The 17339-nt window shown below is 53.1% G+C and overlaps 2 protein-coding genes across 2 annotated transcripts in view; both read left to right on the top strand.

The window, feature by feature from the left end:
* LOC131585063 (peroxidasin homolog) overlaps positions 1–1939 on the top strand; it is a 44641-nt gene extending 42702 nt beyond the window's left edge. Inside the window, exon 23 of the mRNA XM_058850754.1 lies at positions 561–1939. The gene's annotated coding sequence lies outside the window, so the exon portion shown is untranslated. The remainder of the gene's footprint in view (positions 1–560) is intronic.
* A 1839-nt stretch (positions 1940–3778) lies between these two features.
* Positions 3779–12311, top strand: SRMS (src-related kinase lacking C-terminal regulatory tyrosine and N-terminal myristylation sites). The gene is made up of 8 exons (XM_058850756.1): positions 3779–4533; positions 6983–7104; positions 7967–8133; positions 9147–9285; positions 9748–9906; positions 10820–11001; positions 11149–11305; positions 11671–12311. Exons 1-8 carry the CDS (start codon positions 4178–4180, stop codon positions 11862–11864), a joined length of 1476 nt encoding a protein of 491 aa, XP_058706739.1. The 5' UTR covers positions 3779–4177; the 3' UTR covers positions 11865–12311.
* The last annotated feature ends 5028 nt before the right edge of the window (positions 12312–17339 follow it).

The following is a 17339-nucleotide window of genomic DNA, read 5'->3' as shown; positions in this document are numbered from 1 at the left end:
TCTCCTGCTTCCCCTGGAGATCCCTGCAGCCTTGACAGAGAGGCTGAACAGCTCCCTGGCACCTGCCAATCTGGAGAAGGTGTGAATGGGTTTTATGTGTTGTAAATGATTACTTCAGGGGCAGGAGCAGAGGAGTTTCGAGAAGTGCAGCTCTGCCAGGCAGTCAGTACTAGGAGGAACATTCATTCTCTGGAAGTTAGATTGAAGGATGGGGCAAGTGAAGGCTGGTCTGTGCTGATGAACACACCAAAAAGCAGAAAGGGAAAGCCTGGGGGCTGGCCAGGCTGTTTATCAGCATGATTTGGTGTTTTGGTCTTTACACAATTTCCACCCAGTGACTCTGCTTCAGAAATGTGACAGAGTGCAGAGTGATATATGAATTGGCTTTTCTTTGCCATTGTTTCAGATCCTTGATGGGGCCTGGGTTTACAGGATCCCTGAAAAGTGTTACTGTGGGTTTAAAGGTTTTCCTGCCCCAGACATGCCAGGCACTGTACAAACAGCTCACTCTGCCTCCAGCTGCTCCTACAGAGCTTTTCTGCTTTCTTGTGCCATTTCAGGTGCCCTGTGACCTGCACTCGTGCTCTCCAGCAGCCAGTCCAACCCACCCCAACAGGGCTCAGAGAGCCACCATGAGACCCCCACGATGCTGTGCCTGCTCTCACACCTCCTGCACCACTCCCTGTGCCAGGACCACTGTAGTTTTCCTGTATTGAACCCTCTGCACTGACTGTCTACGAGCCTCTCCGCCCCTGGACCCTTCCTGCCCTTGTCAGCCTCCCGAGGATGGGCTCTGCCCTTGGTGGTGACAGCCCAGAGTCTGCCAAGGTGCCTCTTCCTTCCTCAGCATCCAGGAAATAGAGACAAATTGAAGCTGCTTTAATGCCACTGTTGTGCTTTGCTCCTCTTTCCATGCACTGCTGTCATCACCGACCAACCCTTGTCTGAGCTGACCCGTGGACACCCATCCGAAACAATTCATTAAGAGACTAAACCTGTCTCAAATGCACTGTGCTGCCAGGAAACATCTGGGGAAATCAGTAAAGAAAAAGAATAAAGGAACATGAAGCCCAGAAGAAACCCCAGCCATCTTCTGATGCCATCAAAAAGAGCAAGTGGAACCTCAGGGTTGGGTGTTTCAGCATGGGGTGCCGGGCATGGCATGGCCACCCTTGATCTCCAGCTGTGCTTTGCCAGTCATTGGTGACAAGTGGCACATCCCATGACCCCAGAGTCACCTACCATTCCTCAAAACCATTTTCCTCAGCATGACCTGCATTACCCAGCTTCCTGCCTCTTTAGGGGCTTAATTGGAATTATGCTCTTCTTCCTTTTTTTTTTCCCTCCAAAAGGGCTCTTTGCTGGAAGATGTATTTTGAGTGTAAACGTAACAGGACCTGGAACAGAACCTCAGCTAATTAGGCGTAATGGGCACTCTCATTAGTGGAGGGGAGCTGCTGGTTTCTGTCAATTAGGCTGGGAGGCCACGCTGTGGTGTTTGACACGCGGGTGGATGCAAAGTGCTGTTTGTGTTTGTGGCTCCCTGGTGCAGCCAAACCAGGGCTGTGCAGGCAGCTCTGCTGCTCAGGTCTGCTGGTTTCGGTGCTCTTTGGGGGTGCTCTTTACTGGTGCTAGAGCTGAAGTCCCTGTGTACCCACCACAACCCCAAATCTGTGAGCAGATTGGTTTTTAATTCATCCTTGTAAGCTGGTCACAGGGACTGAAGAGAAAATACTTGATCCCTTTGATACCTGTGCCTTCCTTATCTTTATCACTTTTCCTGCATCCTCACACTTTCTTTCCCACAGCACAAGGACCAGAAACTTCTATGAACATGCTTTTTCTTCATTATTTTTTAGGTGTTTTATAGTACCAAAAGGGATTCAAAGCAGCAGGGATGCTCCTGGAACTGAATAGGAAAATAATAATAATAATAATAATAAAAAAATATTAGAAAAAGGTTGTGTTTTATCACCTCTTTCCTGTCATGGGGCTGAGCTGTGTGTGTGTGACCTGTGCAGACAGAGGTTTGCAGGGATGAGTGTGTGCTCTGCATGTCTGGTAGGCTCAGCTCAGAGGCAGTATTTAGTCCTCAGGGATGTTTGTCATTTGGAAGTACTCTTTCATTTAGGTGCAAATCAAGATCCAAAGCCCTGCGTGTTAGAAATCAGCTGCACTCGTCTATCGCTGGTACCACTGGAGAATCTAATCTGGCAAAGGTCAGTAAAGGTAAATCAGTTCAGTCTCCTTTTGCAGACCAGAAGTTCAGTAAGGCCTCATTCAAAACAGTGAGGCACAAATGTTCTGTGCTGGATCTGATATTTTTTAAAGGCATAACCAGGCAGCTTCTTTTGCTCCTGATGGAGTGTGACGTGAGGAGCACACTTGTCACAAGGGCTGCAGAAGGACAGCAGAGGGGGTGTCCCTTCCCTTTGGTTTGCAAACCCTTTTGTGCTCCTTCGTCAGTTCCCTTTCTCACACTGAAGTGAGAAAAATGCACAGAGACATTACAAAGTGTGAAGAATGCACAGAGACATTACAAAGTGTGAAGAATGCTTGGAGACTTTGCACATCCCTGTGTAGCACTGCAGGTGAGGCTGTGAGCTGGGCAGAGGGAAGACCTTGGGGGACTTACCCATACATTCAGGTGCTACTTGGGTAAGGAGGGAGCAGAATATTTTATTAAAGACTCTCTTTGTTCCCTGTTCTCATCAGTTCAGGAATGCATAGGGCACGCTGAGGAGTGCTCTGTACTCCTGCCCTCTGCCCTGAGCATCTCTGCCTGGGAGAGGGTGAGGAAATTGCTGAGCCCAAAACCCAGACAGGGAAATCCTTTTGCAATTTTTTTTGGCCATCATGGGACACCCAGGATACAGGACACAGCATGTCTAGAGCTGTTGACCCAAGGGTGGGTCCAGCTTGTTCCTCATACCCCACACGGTTGCAGCTGAGCAGCCCAGACTCCTACAATTAATTTTTCTTTTTCTTTTTAAGCAGTCTCTTTCAAATCCCAACCACATACCCAAAATGAGCTACACAGACGAACTACAAGCAGAGGAGAATCAAAATAATGGGCTTTAGGATTAGAGTTGCCAGGCACAAAACTCCCACTAATTAGATAGAACAGTTAAATGACAAAGTCCAGGTGGGCTGGGGGGTTGGAGTTGGGGTTTCTCACCAGAACAGTGGTCTTCAGGTGGCTTAAAGTGCACATGGAAGATGTGAGGCGGTAATCTCTGTCCTCTGGCTGATGGCTGTGGGATTTGGGAGGGGGGTTGGAGCCTGTCAGTGTGTGAGTGTGACCAGGACTGGGGAAGTGTGGCTGTGCTGACACAGTGGGAGCTGGGGGCTGCATCCCAGGGCTTGGCTGTGGATGCCATGCAAACACCTGGGGCTGACTCAGGCTCTGAATCAGGAAAAGATCTGATTCTGAGGGGGACCCATCTCTGGTGGAAGCTGAGTGAGCAGCAGATCCTGGTGGATCTGGGATGTGAATCTAGCAATCCTCTGCAACGGGGAATTAGTGTGAGGAGGCAAATGCCTTAGTGAGGAACTCTGGGAGGTCATTGTAGACTGAAGGAAGAAAGGATCTTGTGTTATAAACCCCACAATGTCCACCCAGGAAATATCCAAACACTTCAGATCTATTCTAAGGTTATTTCCTTGATTCTGTTTTAACTCTCCCACATTTGTGGATGCAATTATTGTCTTATGGAAAAAAAAAAATATCCTCCCACACAAGTGAGATGAAAACTATTAACTGGAGTCAGCCACTTGTGACAAGAGCTGCTTGAAGAACAGAGAGCTGCGTTTATGGTGCTCTGGTAAGAAGCAAAGAGCACACTTTAAAATAATGATTAAATAAAACAACAGCCGCTCTCCTTCTTCGAGAGCAGCAAGCCCGGCTCCAGCTGTGCCTGTCTCCCAGATGTGCCCGTGGGTCTGAGCGTGGGACTCCTGCCTGCAGACTCGTCCCGCCTGCAGACTCGTCTCACCAGACGAACCAGTTTCACTTTCAGAAATAGGAAGTTGGCCGGGAAGGGCCGGCGAGCTCCCAGACGCGTGCGGGTAAGGCAGGATGAGCCTCCCGGCCGGCGGCAGCAGCCCCGCATCCCCCGTGCCCCCGGCCGTCCCCAGCGCGGTGCCATAGCCCACCGCACCCACCGCATCAGCCGGCATGGAGCAGTTCGTCAGGAAGCGCCTGACCTTCCTGACATCCTTCTGGAACAAGCTCCGTCCCCGCTCCGTCACCGAGAGCTGCTCGCTGGGGTATCTTGGCTCTGATTCCGTTTCGCTGAACTCGGAGGCGACTTCCATTTCCTTCATCCCCAAGTCGTCTCTCTGTATCGCTTTGTACGCTTTCACAGCCCGCAGCGCAGAGGAGCTGAGCATAAGCGCAGGGGACAAACTGCGCGTCCTCAGAGAAGAGGGCGAGTATGTCCTGGCCCGGCGGCTGCTGGGGGAGCCGGCCATGGGCTACGTCCCTGCCGCCTACGTGGCCAACCTCAGCCAGGGCACCTCGGCTCGCCGCCCGTGAGTATCCCCTGGAGCCACGGGGGGATGGAGGCTGGGCTAGGGTAGCACATCCCCGCCCGGGGAAAGGCAGCGCTCGCCCTCCACAGCGCGGGGAGCGCCACATCCTCGTCCCCTGCTTTGGCCGTCCGCGGAGCTGGGACCGAGCGTGATCCGCCCTCCCCTGGGCATCCCTGCCCTGCAGCCGCTGCGGCTCCGACAGCCCGTGGCAGCGGGGTGGTGTTCGGCAGAGGAAGCGAGATTTGGGGAGAGGTGCGGGTGCCCCTTCCCGGCTGCATCACCGGGCACGGGATGGGACCGCTCCGGGCAGCGGTGCGGGGTGCTGGTGGGCAGGATTGCAAAGGCTCCTGCTCGTTCCGGCTGCTTTCCTTCTTGTTAAAGGGGAGCCGGGAGCAAGGGAGGGAGCTGGGGACCTGGTACCTGAGCCCTGCCTGCTCCAAAGGGCTTGGGAGCACGGGATGAGGCATTTTGGGTTGGTACCTGCCAGGAAGCCCAGAGCTCTGTTGCTTCTGCAGCCATCCGGCTTATCCAGGGCCGGGGGCTTCCTCCCGGCCGGTGTCTCTCCCAGCCGACAGAGCTCGGGGCATGTCTCAGCCCTCTGGCAGCTGGGGAAAGCCCAGGCTCCTCGTTGCATAAAGCAGCCTGGTCCCGACACGCCGGGCAAAGCGCCCCGAGACACATCTGTTCCCTGTGCCCGGCCCTGAGTCACACCGAGAGCGGGCAGCGCGGGGCTGGGCCGGGAGGGACACCCTGGAGAGCCCTCCGTGCTCGCCCTGTGCTGAGTGGGGTAAAGAGAGGAGCGGGAGAAGCCCCAGAAGGGTCCCCAGTGTGCAGGTCGGATGGGAGAGACCCTCCCTGCGTGTGCTTTGAGGAAGGCAAATCCAGTCCAGTTGGGCTGTGCTGGGACCACAGCGGTGCAGACCGTGGGCTTGGATCCCTGCCTTATTCTCATGGCATGGGACAGGTTACAGCAGAGTGTAGGACACACACAGGTGTGTGTACATCTGTGTGTGTACCTGTGTGTGTGTACCTGTGTGTGTACCTGTGTGTGTGTACGTGTGTGTACGTGTGTGTACCTGTGTGTGTACACCTGTGTGTACCTGTGTGTGTACCTGTGTGTGTGTACATGTGTGTACACCTGTGTGTACCTGTGTGTGTACAGCTGTGTGTACCTGTGTGTGTACCTGTGTGTGTGTACATGTGTGTACACCTGTGTGTACCTGTGTGTGTACACCTGTGTGTACCTGTGTGTGTACACCTGTGTGTACCTGTGTGAGCACCAGCCGTGAGCAGCTGTTCCCCAGCTGTTCCACATGCTGAGGACAGGGACCAGGGCGATTCCCCGGCGTGGGGGTGCAGGCAGCAGGATCGTGCCCGGCTGCCCAGCCGGAGCGAGCCGTGAGCGCACAGACTCCGCGGAGCCGCAGGTCGGAGCTGGGTGCTAATTTCTTCACCCCATCACGTATAATTTCCTGCGCGGCTTCTCAGACGCCGGTGATCCCAGCTAATGACGAAACTTTTGGCTTCTCACGTCCTGGTGGCCTTAGGCTGATGGAGCTGCGTCTTCCTGTGCACCCCGCTGTGTCGGGACCCAGCCAGCCAAGCTGCCTTTCCTTACGGGAATTCAGTGATGAATCTCAGTGATGTGACACAGAAAAAGGCTTTGGCTGGGTCTTCCCCCCTGCTTGGTGCTGTGAAGTCCCCAAGCAGCACTGGCATGGCTGGAGCAGCAAAAGGCAATTGCCAGAGATGTTTTCATGGATGCCATTTGCTCATGGGCTCAGAGCCGGTCCTGCCCATGAGCCGCAGGTCAAGAAGTGCAAAGGGATCCTGTGCCTGCAGATGCTGCTCTCATGGCAGGACACGGGGACAGCCTCACCAGAGCACCTTCCACACAGCACCAGCTGCTTGGTGCTTTATTTACCACAGGCTGTCAGCCCAAGAGGACAAACCTCATGGGTTTGGGATGGAGCTGAGACCTGGACAGCTTGATAGAGCAGTGTCCAGACACTGGTGGAGGAAATGCCCCATCCCTGGCAGTGTTCAGTACCAGGCTGGATGGGGCTTTGAGCAGCCTGGGCTAGTGAAAGGCATCCCTGCCCATAGCAGGAGGGGTTGAATGAAATGACTTTTGGGGTCCCTCCCAACCCAAACCATTCCGGGATTCTGTAAAATGATCTGTAGGCAGTGAGCTGCAATAAACAGCAGCAAGTGCCTGTAAAGCCCACCCAGTGGAACAGCCCTGGTGCAGACAGCCACATCTGTAGGTTTTGAGACATAGACTAGCCAGTGTGCTGCTTTTGGTGGCTGTAGGGAAGAGCAAACACTAGGATCCCAGCAGCTGCTCCCTCTCCCCAGCTCAGAGGGTGCAGAATCCTCTGAAATGGGTGCAGACCCATGTGTGCAGCATCCCCTTGCCCTGCCCTGACCCCTCTGCTCTGCTCCCCAGCTGGTACTTCAGCAAGATCAGCCGAAACGAAGCGGAGCAGCTCCTCCTCTCTCCTCCCAACCAGCACGGCTCCTTCCTCGTCCGGGACAGCGAGAGCAGCAAGGGCGAATACTCTCTCTCAGGTGACCTTGTGGCAATTATCCAGATAAAATTAGCACAGGGAAAGGAAGCAGCCTGTTCCTTAGGGGCAGCTCCTGGCTTGCTTAACATGGGGTGAGAAATGGGAATAAATTCAATGCACTTTTCAGCACCTTGTTGAAGGGAATGGGCTGCTTTCTGAGTCCAAGGGGAAAGTTTACAGAGCAGGGATGGATTGTTGAATCACTGTGGCAAAGGAAAGTGCATGGCTCCTGTCTGGGGTATGAAAGCCATAAACATTTCACTGCAGTTTAATAATAGTTTTGTGGCACTAACTCTCAGGATTTCATTCCAGCAGCTTTTGTCATCTAAAGGTTGTTTAAAAATATGCTGCCACTCCAGATTACCAGAGCCTGGGCTGCTCCTACATACTGGAATCTGAATTCAGGGGGTTTTGGATAAGGCAGTGCCAATATGATCTGGTTTTATCCTCATAAAAATAATCCTAGGAAAGTCATGGCAAACTCTGCATCCCACCATCAGTCACCGAGTTATTGGAGTCACAGTCCCTGGTTTATCCTCTTTGAGCAGCTCCACTGTTCTCTGAGCAGTCTATGCTGGAATTATGCCTGTCAATAAGGCTTATCAATTATCCCTGATAGCAAAGCATCACCTCCGTGGTCCAAAGGAGGCTGGGTCACAATGGCCAGGAGTCCTCTGGGGCAGGAGGTGGGATCAGAAGGGAGGTGGGCAGTGGGGTGAAGCAGTCCAGGGGAGAGTTGTGTTCCTTTATCTTTATTAAAAGACTCGTAATCTTTAAAGGAGAGAGGGTGGAGTCAGCAGGGAGGTGGGGAGGGCCTGATCTTTACACGAGGTGAATTTTCCCCGACCTGGGCTTCCCCACAGTGCGCAACCACGCCAAGGTCAGCCACTTCCGAATCTGCAAGAGCCCCAGGGGCAGCCTCTACATCCAGAGGGGACACCCCTTTCCCAGCATGGAGGAGCTCCTCGCCTTCTACACGGAGAACTGGAAGGTCATCCAGAGCCCCCTGCTGCAGCCCTGCAGCCCTGCGGTGCGTACACCAGCACCGCTCAGCCTGGGATGGGAAAAAGGACAGGGAAACGAGGGAAACTAGAAATAATTAATTAGATTAGATTAGATAAATAATTAGAAGTGATCCGTCTGTCCGTTTGGGTTTTGAGCTTTATTAAACTAAATTTAAAGCCCGCCATTAGTATAGCTGCCAGCATCACCTTTGAGCAGCCTAGTCAAGGCTCAGCATGGCATTGATATTATAAATATATTTATATATAATTATATATATATAATTATATATATTATCTATATACATAAATTTACATTATATATAGCTGGTATTTTTGACCAGACAAAAGGCACAGAATTTTCTGAAATATGTTGTCCATCTCAAAGACTGGAAACCAAGCTGCTGCCATCCCCTTCAATACGGAATCTCGAAATACCTGTGCTTGCCATTTTTTCCTGAGAATATAAGACAAAACACATGGCTTTTATGAAGTTTTCATACCAATTAGTGGAGCACTCACAAGTCTAATTACAGTATTAATCCCAAATTGCCAACTCATTTCCTGATTAGAGTTCCATCCACTGATTATGTCTTGGAAATAGCAATTAACTACGCGAATAATCCAAGAGTGAAATTGAAAGGTGTGGGATAAAAGAAATGCTTAATGAGCTAAAGTCTGAATCAGCCATAATATGCAATAATATGAATTCACTGATTTTTATTTATTGGTGGAGATGGAGAAAAGCCACTTTGGAGGTCTGATAAGGAGTGAATTATGACTTGAACTCCTGGTATTTCATGTGGTCTCCAAACTCTCCTCCTTGCACACTTGGGGTCCCAGCAGGGCTCATGCAGAGGATGCCCCGTGTGTTTTGTGTCTGCAGTGAGCATTGAGGGAAGGGCAGTGCTCAGGCTCAGCCCCTGGCTGGTGGAGCAGCAGGTCCTGCTCCTCTGTGGGCACCAAGGGCTGGTGCAGGCTCCACCAGCAGGTCCTTCCTGGCTGGCTGGTCCGAGTGTGCCATTCCATGTCCATCTGGCAGACTCCTCCCGAGAGGGACGGCTGGGAGCGCCCGCGCTGGGAGTTCACCCTGCGGAGGAAGCTGGGAGAGGGCTACTTTGGAGAGGTGTGGGAAGGGCTGTGGAGGAACACGGTGCCAGTGGCCATCAAAATCATTAAAGGTACGTGGGGAATCAGATGTTAACAGCAGCCAGCTGAGTCTCTCATTCACTGCCATTATCATTGACCCTCCTTTATTTCCTCACCCTCTTGGCCACTGTGACTGTTTTATCAGGCAAACTGCAGTAGCACCTGGTGAGGAGCCACTGGAATATTTCTGTGCTTGGGCTGCATTCCTATAAAATGGCTTCAGCCAGTGGGTGTGTGACAAGTGACATCACATCAAATCCAACGGGTTTGTGATAAATCAAGTCCTGTTTGGACTATGATCCTGGAAACAGGATCCAAAGCCCCATGGAAAATATCTATGTGTCTCTGAGACACAGGTTGTGCAGACCTGAGCTTTGAGAGCAGGGATGGGCTGTGAGGAGGTAAAAAAGGTCCTCATCCCAGCTGGAGGCACTGAAGTCCCAATGACACATGAGAAAGTGTCTCACAAGGGCTGTGCTGGCTTTCTCCCACAGCTGACATGAAAGCAGAAGACTTCACCAAGGAGATTCAGAACCTGAAGCGCCTGAGGCATGAGAAGCTGATCCAGCTGCATGCCGTGTGCTCCCTGGAGGAGCCCGTGTACATCATCACCGAGCTCATGCGCAAAGGCAACCTCCACAGCTACCTCAACAGTGAGTGCTGTGCTGGCCCCACGGGATGGGGGATCCTGGGTCACTGCTTCCTGGGCCTCAGAGCAGCCCTATGAATCTGAATGGGGACCCTAAGAGAGTGCCAGCCTGGTTTCTGTCCTGTTTGATCAGGGCTAACGCAGAACAATCCATGGGCAGTTAGTGGAGATGGTCTTGGGATCACAAAGTCTGGCATGATCCTTTAGGTGTCCATGTGGGCTGGCTCTGTATCAACCCTTGGGAGCCCAAGCCCCTTGGTAGGGACCTTCATCCCTCCTCCACCTACCCATGGTCTGCCAGCTCCCACCAGTGCACAGAATCCCCCTGCTGTGCTTGGGCAACTCCACCTTCTTTAGGAATGAAGCAGCCAAACCTCCCCATGGGTTTGTGCGTGTGCAGAGCTCATAACGTGCCATGGACCACTCATCACCCACTTTAATTTTCTTGGCCTTTCTTTTCCTGACCCAGCACAATCAATCTTGAAAGGAAACAAAACAAACCGCTCCCACCAAGACCTGTTTTTCTACAGGGTACTCCCCCTCCCACCCACACTGACCTTGTTTCTGGTTGGGGCTCCAGCAGCATTCAGTGCCTGAGGAGCTGGAGCTCACAGCTGCAACAGGCTGAGAGGCCTGCAGGGAGATTTGAATGGCAGAAGGTCACCTTTGGCTTTCAACAAGCCACGGGTATCTGTGACCTTGGTGCTCTTCAGAGCTCACCTCCGTCCCATGCCCAAGGAGCACATGGCTGTGATGATCTTCCCACACAGAACAACCAGGATAGTTAGGCAGGAGCACAAATTTGAGGTTTTACATGTTCCCCATGTCCCACACTGCCAGCACAGGGTCTCCTTCCAAACCAGAACACCCAAAATAAATGTTGGTAGATTGCCCCCAGTGATTGTCTGGATTAACAGGTCCTGAAGGGAAGTCCCTGGGCACCTCCCACCTGCTCAACATTGCCTGCCAAGTGGCGGATGGGATGAGGTACCTGGAGGAGAAGCACATTGTCCACCGGGATCTGGCAGCCAGAAACATCCTGGTTGGAGAAGAACTCACCTGCAAAATCGCTGATTTTGGACTTGCCCGGCTCCTCAAGGTCAGTTCAGGGGATGCTGTGGTCCCTCCCTCCCACCACTCGAGCTCATAAAGCTGTCCCATGATGGAGGCATTCCCTGCCATCCCCAAAAGCCTTGTCTGTGCTGTTCAGCCCATCCCTCATGTCCTGTCTCCCATTGCTTTTCAGGATGACATTTATTCCACCAGCAGCAGCACTAAAATCCCGGTGAAGTGGACGGCTCCGGAGGCAGCCAACTACCGCACCTACTCCCTCAAGTCCGACGTCTGGTCCTATGGGATTCTGCTCTACGAAGTCTTCACCTATGGACAGATCCCATATGAAGGTAGGGCTGCTGCCCCACTCCTGTGCCCTCCATCCACTGCTGGGCAGCTTGCCCGTGGCCCCCAAAAGCCAGAGGGTCACGGATTGTTATAGTGCCCCTTTCCTAAGGGATATGGAAGCAGCTCCTGGAGCACGAGCAGCTTATTGTACACTTAGGGGTTGGCTTAAAGGGCTATTCAGTGGTTGCAGAGTGGGTGCTAGGGGCAGTAAGTTGGTCTGGATCTCCCAGATCCTCTTTTCTAGCTCCCCTCTGGCAGAGAGGCACCATTTCACAGCAGCACCAGTGACATCTTGGCCACTGCAGGTGTACCTTCAGGGCATCCTTTGGGAACATCACAGTCAGGGCCATCTTCTCCTTCCTTGCAGGAATGACAAACCAAGAAACCGTACGGCAAATCACCAGGGGCTACCGCCTCCCCCGGCCCAGCCCCTGCCCCCCCGAGATCTACAGCATCATGCTGGAGTGCTGGAGCGGCAACACGGAGGAGCGTCCCACCTTCCTGGCCCTGCGGGAGAAGCTGGGCTTCATCTACAGGAGGCTGCTCAGCTCCCTCTCCTGAGGGACCCCTTCCCACCATCCTTCCCACACAAGCCCCTCCAGGCCAGCTCTTGCCAAGAAGTTCCTTCCTTCTGGTTTGCCCCATGACAGGGCTACAAGGAAAGCACATTCCCCAGAAAACAGCCTGTGGTCCCTCACAGTCAGGGTGCAGGGAGGTGGCCAAGGGAGGAAACAACAAGTTGTGGAGAACTCGTTGCCAGTGCTTGACTGTGGAAATTTGGAGAAGCCCCATGGAGGCATCAATCAAAGTTTACATCTTCCTTCACTCAATAGGGTGGGAGGTCCCTGCTGCTCCCCACACAAACGTGAAAGTTTGCAGTTCATGTTCAGTTGTGGCTCTGCTTGATTTATCTCGTAGTGTGTGTTCGGTGTATTTATCAATAAATGTGTGTGCATCCACCCACAGGAGTCCTGTCAGAGCTGGATGCTCCTCCCTCAGCACCCTGCTCCACTCCCTCTCAGGAATCATGGAATGGCTTGTGTTGGAAGGGCCCTAAAGCTCATCTTGCTCCAGCCCCCCCTGGCATGGACAGGGACATCTTCCACTAGAGCAGGATGCTCCAAGCCCTGTCCAACCTGGATGTGAACACTTCCAGGGATGGGTTCAAGGAACCCACCAAGGGTAGGTTCAGGGAAGCACTGATTTGCAACCAGTCCCACTCTTGCAACCACAGATAAAATCATTCTTGTGTCCCTTTGGACTCTATTCACCCAAGTTCCCCTGCGTGCCTCTGCCACCCCCTTCCCAGGCAGCAGTCCCACATTCCCCAAGGACTCCACACAGTCAGCTCCTGACTGGCTGCTCCACTCTGGATCCTTGTCTCACTCCACCATCGTGTGGTTATTCCAAGAAAAATGAATGTCTGTGTTCTAATATTGAATATCCCAGGTGCAGACAGCAAAGGCAAAACCCTTGCACCACCCTGCTTTGCTCTTTATCCCACCTTGGGCAAGCCAAGAGATACTCCCACCACCCCCAGCTCCCCCCTAACCCCAGGATATGGCATTACAGGGGGACCTTGAACCTCTGGTCCCTCCCAAGCCAGGGCAGGGTTTGCTCCAGCCAAGTCCCTGTTGCTCCATGAACACTCCCAGAGGCCGGACTGTCATTGGCAGCAGTGGAAGAACACGTGGAAAAGCAGGAATTGGAGCAATGCCAAGTCTCCAGGCTGGTGCAGGCAGGGGCAGCCTGAGCAGGGCTTTTGGAGCCCTACCAAAATTGGGCACTGGTGGCAGGAGCAGACAGGCTGTGGGTGAAAGGCAGCTGGCAGAGCTTTAGAATTCCTCCTGACAAGCCCATTTTGGCCCTTTGCAGGTGTCCAGTGGGACTGAGCCAACAGCAACATTGGAATTTATAAAGTTAATAAAGTTTATGCAACACTCCCCATGCCTGAGCAGGGTCCTTGCTGTGCAGAACAGCAGAAACAAGTCTGGCTGTTGGCTGAGCAAGTCTGCAAGCACGAGGGGCCTGGAAAGGGGAGGCAGGAATGTGGTTTAGGGGTGGGATGAAGCCTGCTCTGTTCATGTCCACAGAGCTGCAGCCCTGTCCTGGAAAGGCAGCAGCTCATGGTTAGAGTGTTCCCAGATGGAAAAAGCTACAGGTTGGGTTTGGAGGTGGTTGCAAGAGGAAATCCCCTCCTTGCACAAACATTTTGCAGCCTGATCAAACAGCTGAGCAGAGAGCACACCTAGGTACAGCCCAGGCCCTCTCCTGCAGGAAAGACTGAAGCCACATCCAGCAGGTGAAGGGTTATGGCACACTAAGGAAGGGCAGGGACACTCCTGGTGCAGGCACGGAGGGGCTGCTGCACCACAGAACGGTTTGGGTTGGAGGGACCCTGATGATCACCTTGTTCCAGCCCCTTGCCACGGGCAGGGACACTTTCCACGAGACCAGGCTGCTCAAATAGAATAACAACAGTAAATTTGCAGGTCTGGCTGCCACCAGATGGAGCTCAAAAATAAGCAGGAGGAGAAGGGTGTGCGTGGGGTGATGGGGGTGGTGTGGGACACAGCCATCCATGGTGGGTACCTGGAGACGCCAGGAGGGCTGGCAGGGCACCAGCCCGTCAGACACATGGCCCAGAACCAGCTCACTCAGCAGTCACAGTGACCTCTTGGGGATGTGGACAGCGAATATGGGGACGTGATGACACTGTGCTGCCCACAGCAGTTTTCCTTCCTTCCTCCTCCTCCTCCTCCTCCTCTTCCTCCTCCGCTGCATGAAAAGCCAACCCACAGCCCGAGTTTGTCCTCCAGCACGGTCTCCTGGGTTTTAGCACTTCTCAGGGTCATTACTTGTTTTCTAAAAGTAGATAAACTTGGGAGTGGGGGGAGAGGAGAACCCAAATTTTTCTCCCAGGAGCTCAGCCTGAGCTGGGCACTGCAGCCCTCCCCCCAAAACTGGACCAGGCTTTTCCTTAAATCCACTCCAGAAAGGCAGGAATGCTGGGGTCCCAGTCCCTCTGGAACCACTCCAGAGTGGGCACTGCCAATCCTATTGTTAGAGGGCATTGCAAATCCTGCTCTACAGGTCTGTCCTGCTGCATTGGCAGCCTGGCATGTGCCCGTGTGCGGATTCAGGGACCGGAGCCCTGACCCAGTGGCATTTGGAAGCAGCCTCAGGCTAATGCGATGTATTTCAGCAGCACAGCTCATTTCTATTTTTAAGGTCCCACATCAGCCTTTGAAGGGTGAGGGGGAAGCAAAGCTGCTGGAGGGAAACAAACCAAATCAAAACAACCCCCAGCAGCAAGAGGCAGGGAATGTAAAGAAATACTTCTCACTGGAGGCGGTGGGGTGGCACGAGGGCTGCTGCAAGGGACGAGTGAGCAGAAAACACCAGCGAGTTTTTAGTAAATATGTGGATTAATCAACAGTTAAAACACCATTGAGGGAGCAGAGGGGGGACATCAGTCCCTGTGGAGTTGATTCCATGGGAGGTGGGTGCTTGCCCCTCCAATATCAAGCCCTACAGAAAGAAGGGGATTGATTAGGGAGGTGTGCAGTGCACGGGGAGCCCCTTTCATCCTCTTGCTTCTGCTGCACAATGTTTCCCTTGCTGTCCCACCACAGCAGCAGCATGAGGACACAGGAAATCAGCTGGAATCATAGATTCCATAGGTTCAACCATAGGTTGGAAAAGCCCTCTAAGATCATCAAGTCCAACCGTTCCCCCAGCACTGCTGGGCCCACACTGACCCATGTCCCCAAGTGCCACATCCACAGGTCTGTTCAGCCCCTCCAGGGATGGTGACTCCACTGCCCTGGAAAGCCTGCTCCCATGCTTGGTAATTCTTTTAGTGTGGAAATTTGTTCCTGATATCCTAACCTAAACCTCTCCTGGCACAATGTGAGGTTGTTCCATAGCATTGTGAAATAAGAGTTTTCTCTCATCACTTGTTACTTGAGAAGAGAGACACCCACAGCAGTGGAGATGGAAACAGAACAAAAATAAATTTGCTTGGCTGTCAGATGCTTTTCCAAAATATGTCTGAAGGCTGTGAAAGGGTGAGAAAGGCACTAAAAGCCTTTTAATCCCAAGCAAAAAAGGCAAGGCCTAGGGCTTTGCTCTCAGAAATGCCATGAAGCTGGGGGGATCTTCACTCCCAGCAGAGAAGGAGTCTGAGTCTGTGACACTTCACACACATTCAAAAAACAGCCTTTAATTCAGCAGGGCCTTTCCAGGAAGTTTTGCTTCACTGGACAGGGAACCATGGGCAGAACACTGTCAGATGTTGCAGTCCCTGCTGTAAATCCAACCCACCTTGGAGCAGTGAATGAACTTAACCTTCATCCAGCATCCGAAAGCTGGACAGGGGAGCATCCATGTGCTCATGGCATCCCAGAGCAGCTCACTTAGAGCTGGATCAGGCTGGGGAATGTGCCCAGATGAAAGCCAGGGATGTAGGATTGGCACCTTTGCTCTGTCACTGCCTGCCCTGGGTGCCTGGGGACAGTTGATGGGTTTGTCCCTCCATGATCACAAGACCAACAAGCAAATACAGCAATATTGACTTTACCTTTGTGTGTCCACACTGATTTCCAGGCTTGGAAAAAAATATCTGTCTCTCCAAAAGACGTGGCTTTTGCTGGCAACCAGCAGCAGAGGAGATCCCTGAGGCATCCTGGGGCTGAGCAGCACCCAAAGGGCTTTTCTGGGGCCTGGGAAGACCCTGGTGCAGTGCTATAACCACACATCCCACCTTGCCTTGTCTTACTCAGAAAGGGTTTATTTTATCTTGATTTTCCTGTGTTTTGTGAAGTTTAAAGGCTGCCATGTGTTTTCTGGGATGTGCAGCCCCACAGTAACAGCAGTTTGCTGCCTGACTGGAAGTCACATCAGATCAGCTGCTGCCATGGACATGGGGGTCACCTTCAGGGTGCTGGCAGCCCCTGGGGTCCAAACTGTGTGTCCAGACTGCTGGAACAGCCCTGAAGCCATTCCCTTTGGATGCACACACTGACACAGGGGGAGCAGAGGTGCCAGTGCCACCCTGGCCCCTCACAGGGACAGGGGACACAGACTCTCTGCCCCAGAGACAAGGACCAGTGCCTGGGGAAGCAGAGCTCACTGAAAAGCTTACTGAGTGCTTTCCACTGTAGAAACAACAGAGCTGGAAGTGACCCTGGGTGCCCCTGCAGAGCAGCCACCTGCCCCCAGCTGCTCCCTGCCCTTTGTCCTGCCAGCATGGGACACTGGCAGGGAAACTCACGGCTCAGGGGTCCCATGGCCTCAGCTGCCTGGTGCACACAGGGACAGCCCTGCACCTCATGCTGTGGCTGGAGGCAGAGCAGGAACATTTGGCACCTTTAAATCAACCTCTGCAAGGTTTTTTTGCCTCCAGCAGGAATAAAGGCACTCCCTTCATGCAGGATCTTGTTTTCCCAGCTATTAGGCTGGTCACACAAGGATTAAACAGCCAAACTGACTAATTGAAGGCAAAAATCAGGCAAAGCAGCATTTGGGGCAGGGCAGCACAAGGGCCAGCTGGGATCCAGGGCTGCAAACCCAGCACAGCCTCTGAGCTGCCATCCACACCAGGAGCTCCAGCCTGATATCCAGACGCACAAAATGCATGTCTTGAGCAAGCCTTATCTCTCTCCTCATTATGGAGCTGTGCATTCAAATCCCTCCCCCTGCCCTGGCACTCGCTCCTACCCCTGGAGCCACCAAAGCAGCGCAGGGCAGTGTGTCTGGGGAGCAAAACAAGTTCAGTGCCAGCAGGGACAGCTGCGTAGCCAAGTAAGGAGAGAAGAGGGTGAGGGAAGGCGCTTGCAGCACCACCACAGCCCAGCCAGATCCAGCTCACATGCAGAACACACAGGGCCTGGTGAGTCAGGCTGGCACATGCTATCTGCCACCACCACATCCTGCTGCTGCTGCCAGGGGCTGTGCTGTGTCCTGGTCCAGCCCCACCAACACCTCCAGCACCGCTCTGCTCCCCCCTCCACAGAAAAAGAACAACCCACAGCG

Source organism: Poecile atricapillus, chromosome 15 (assembly GCF_030490865.1).
Source record: "Poecile atricapillus isolate bPoeAtr1 chromosome 15, bPoeAtr1.hap1, whole genome shotgun sequence".
Classification (NCBI taxonomy): domain Eukaryota; kingdom Metazoa; phylum Chordata; class Aves; order Passeriformes; family Paridae; genus Poecile; species Poecile atricapillus.
This window is presented reverse-complemented; position numbering and strand designations above follow the sequence as displayed.

Bases quoted from the DNA above. Each gene is read 5' to 3' on its own strand.
- SRMS (XM_058850756.1), top strand. From the start codon at position 4,178: ATGGAGCAGTTCGTCAGGAAGCGCCTGACCTTCCTGACATCCTTCTGG. The intron at 7,105-7,966 runs GTGACCTTGTGG...GCTTCCCCACAG, and splicing joins GGGCGAATACTCTCTCTCAG to TGCGCAACCACGCCAAGGTC. The intron at 8,134-9,146 runs GTGCGTACACCA...TCCATCTGGCAG, and splicing joins TGCAGCCCTGCAGCCCTGCG to ACTCCTCCCGAGAGGGACGG.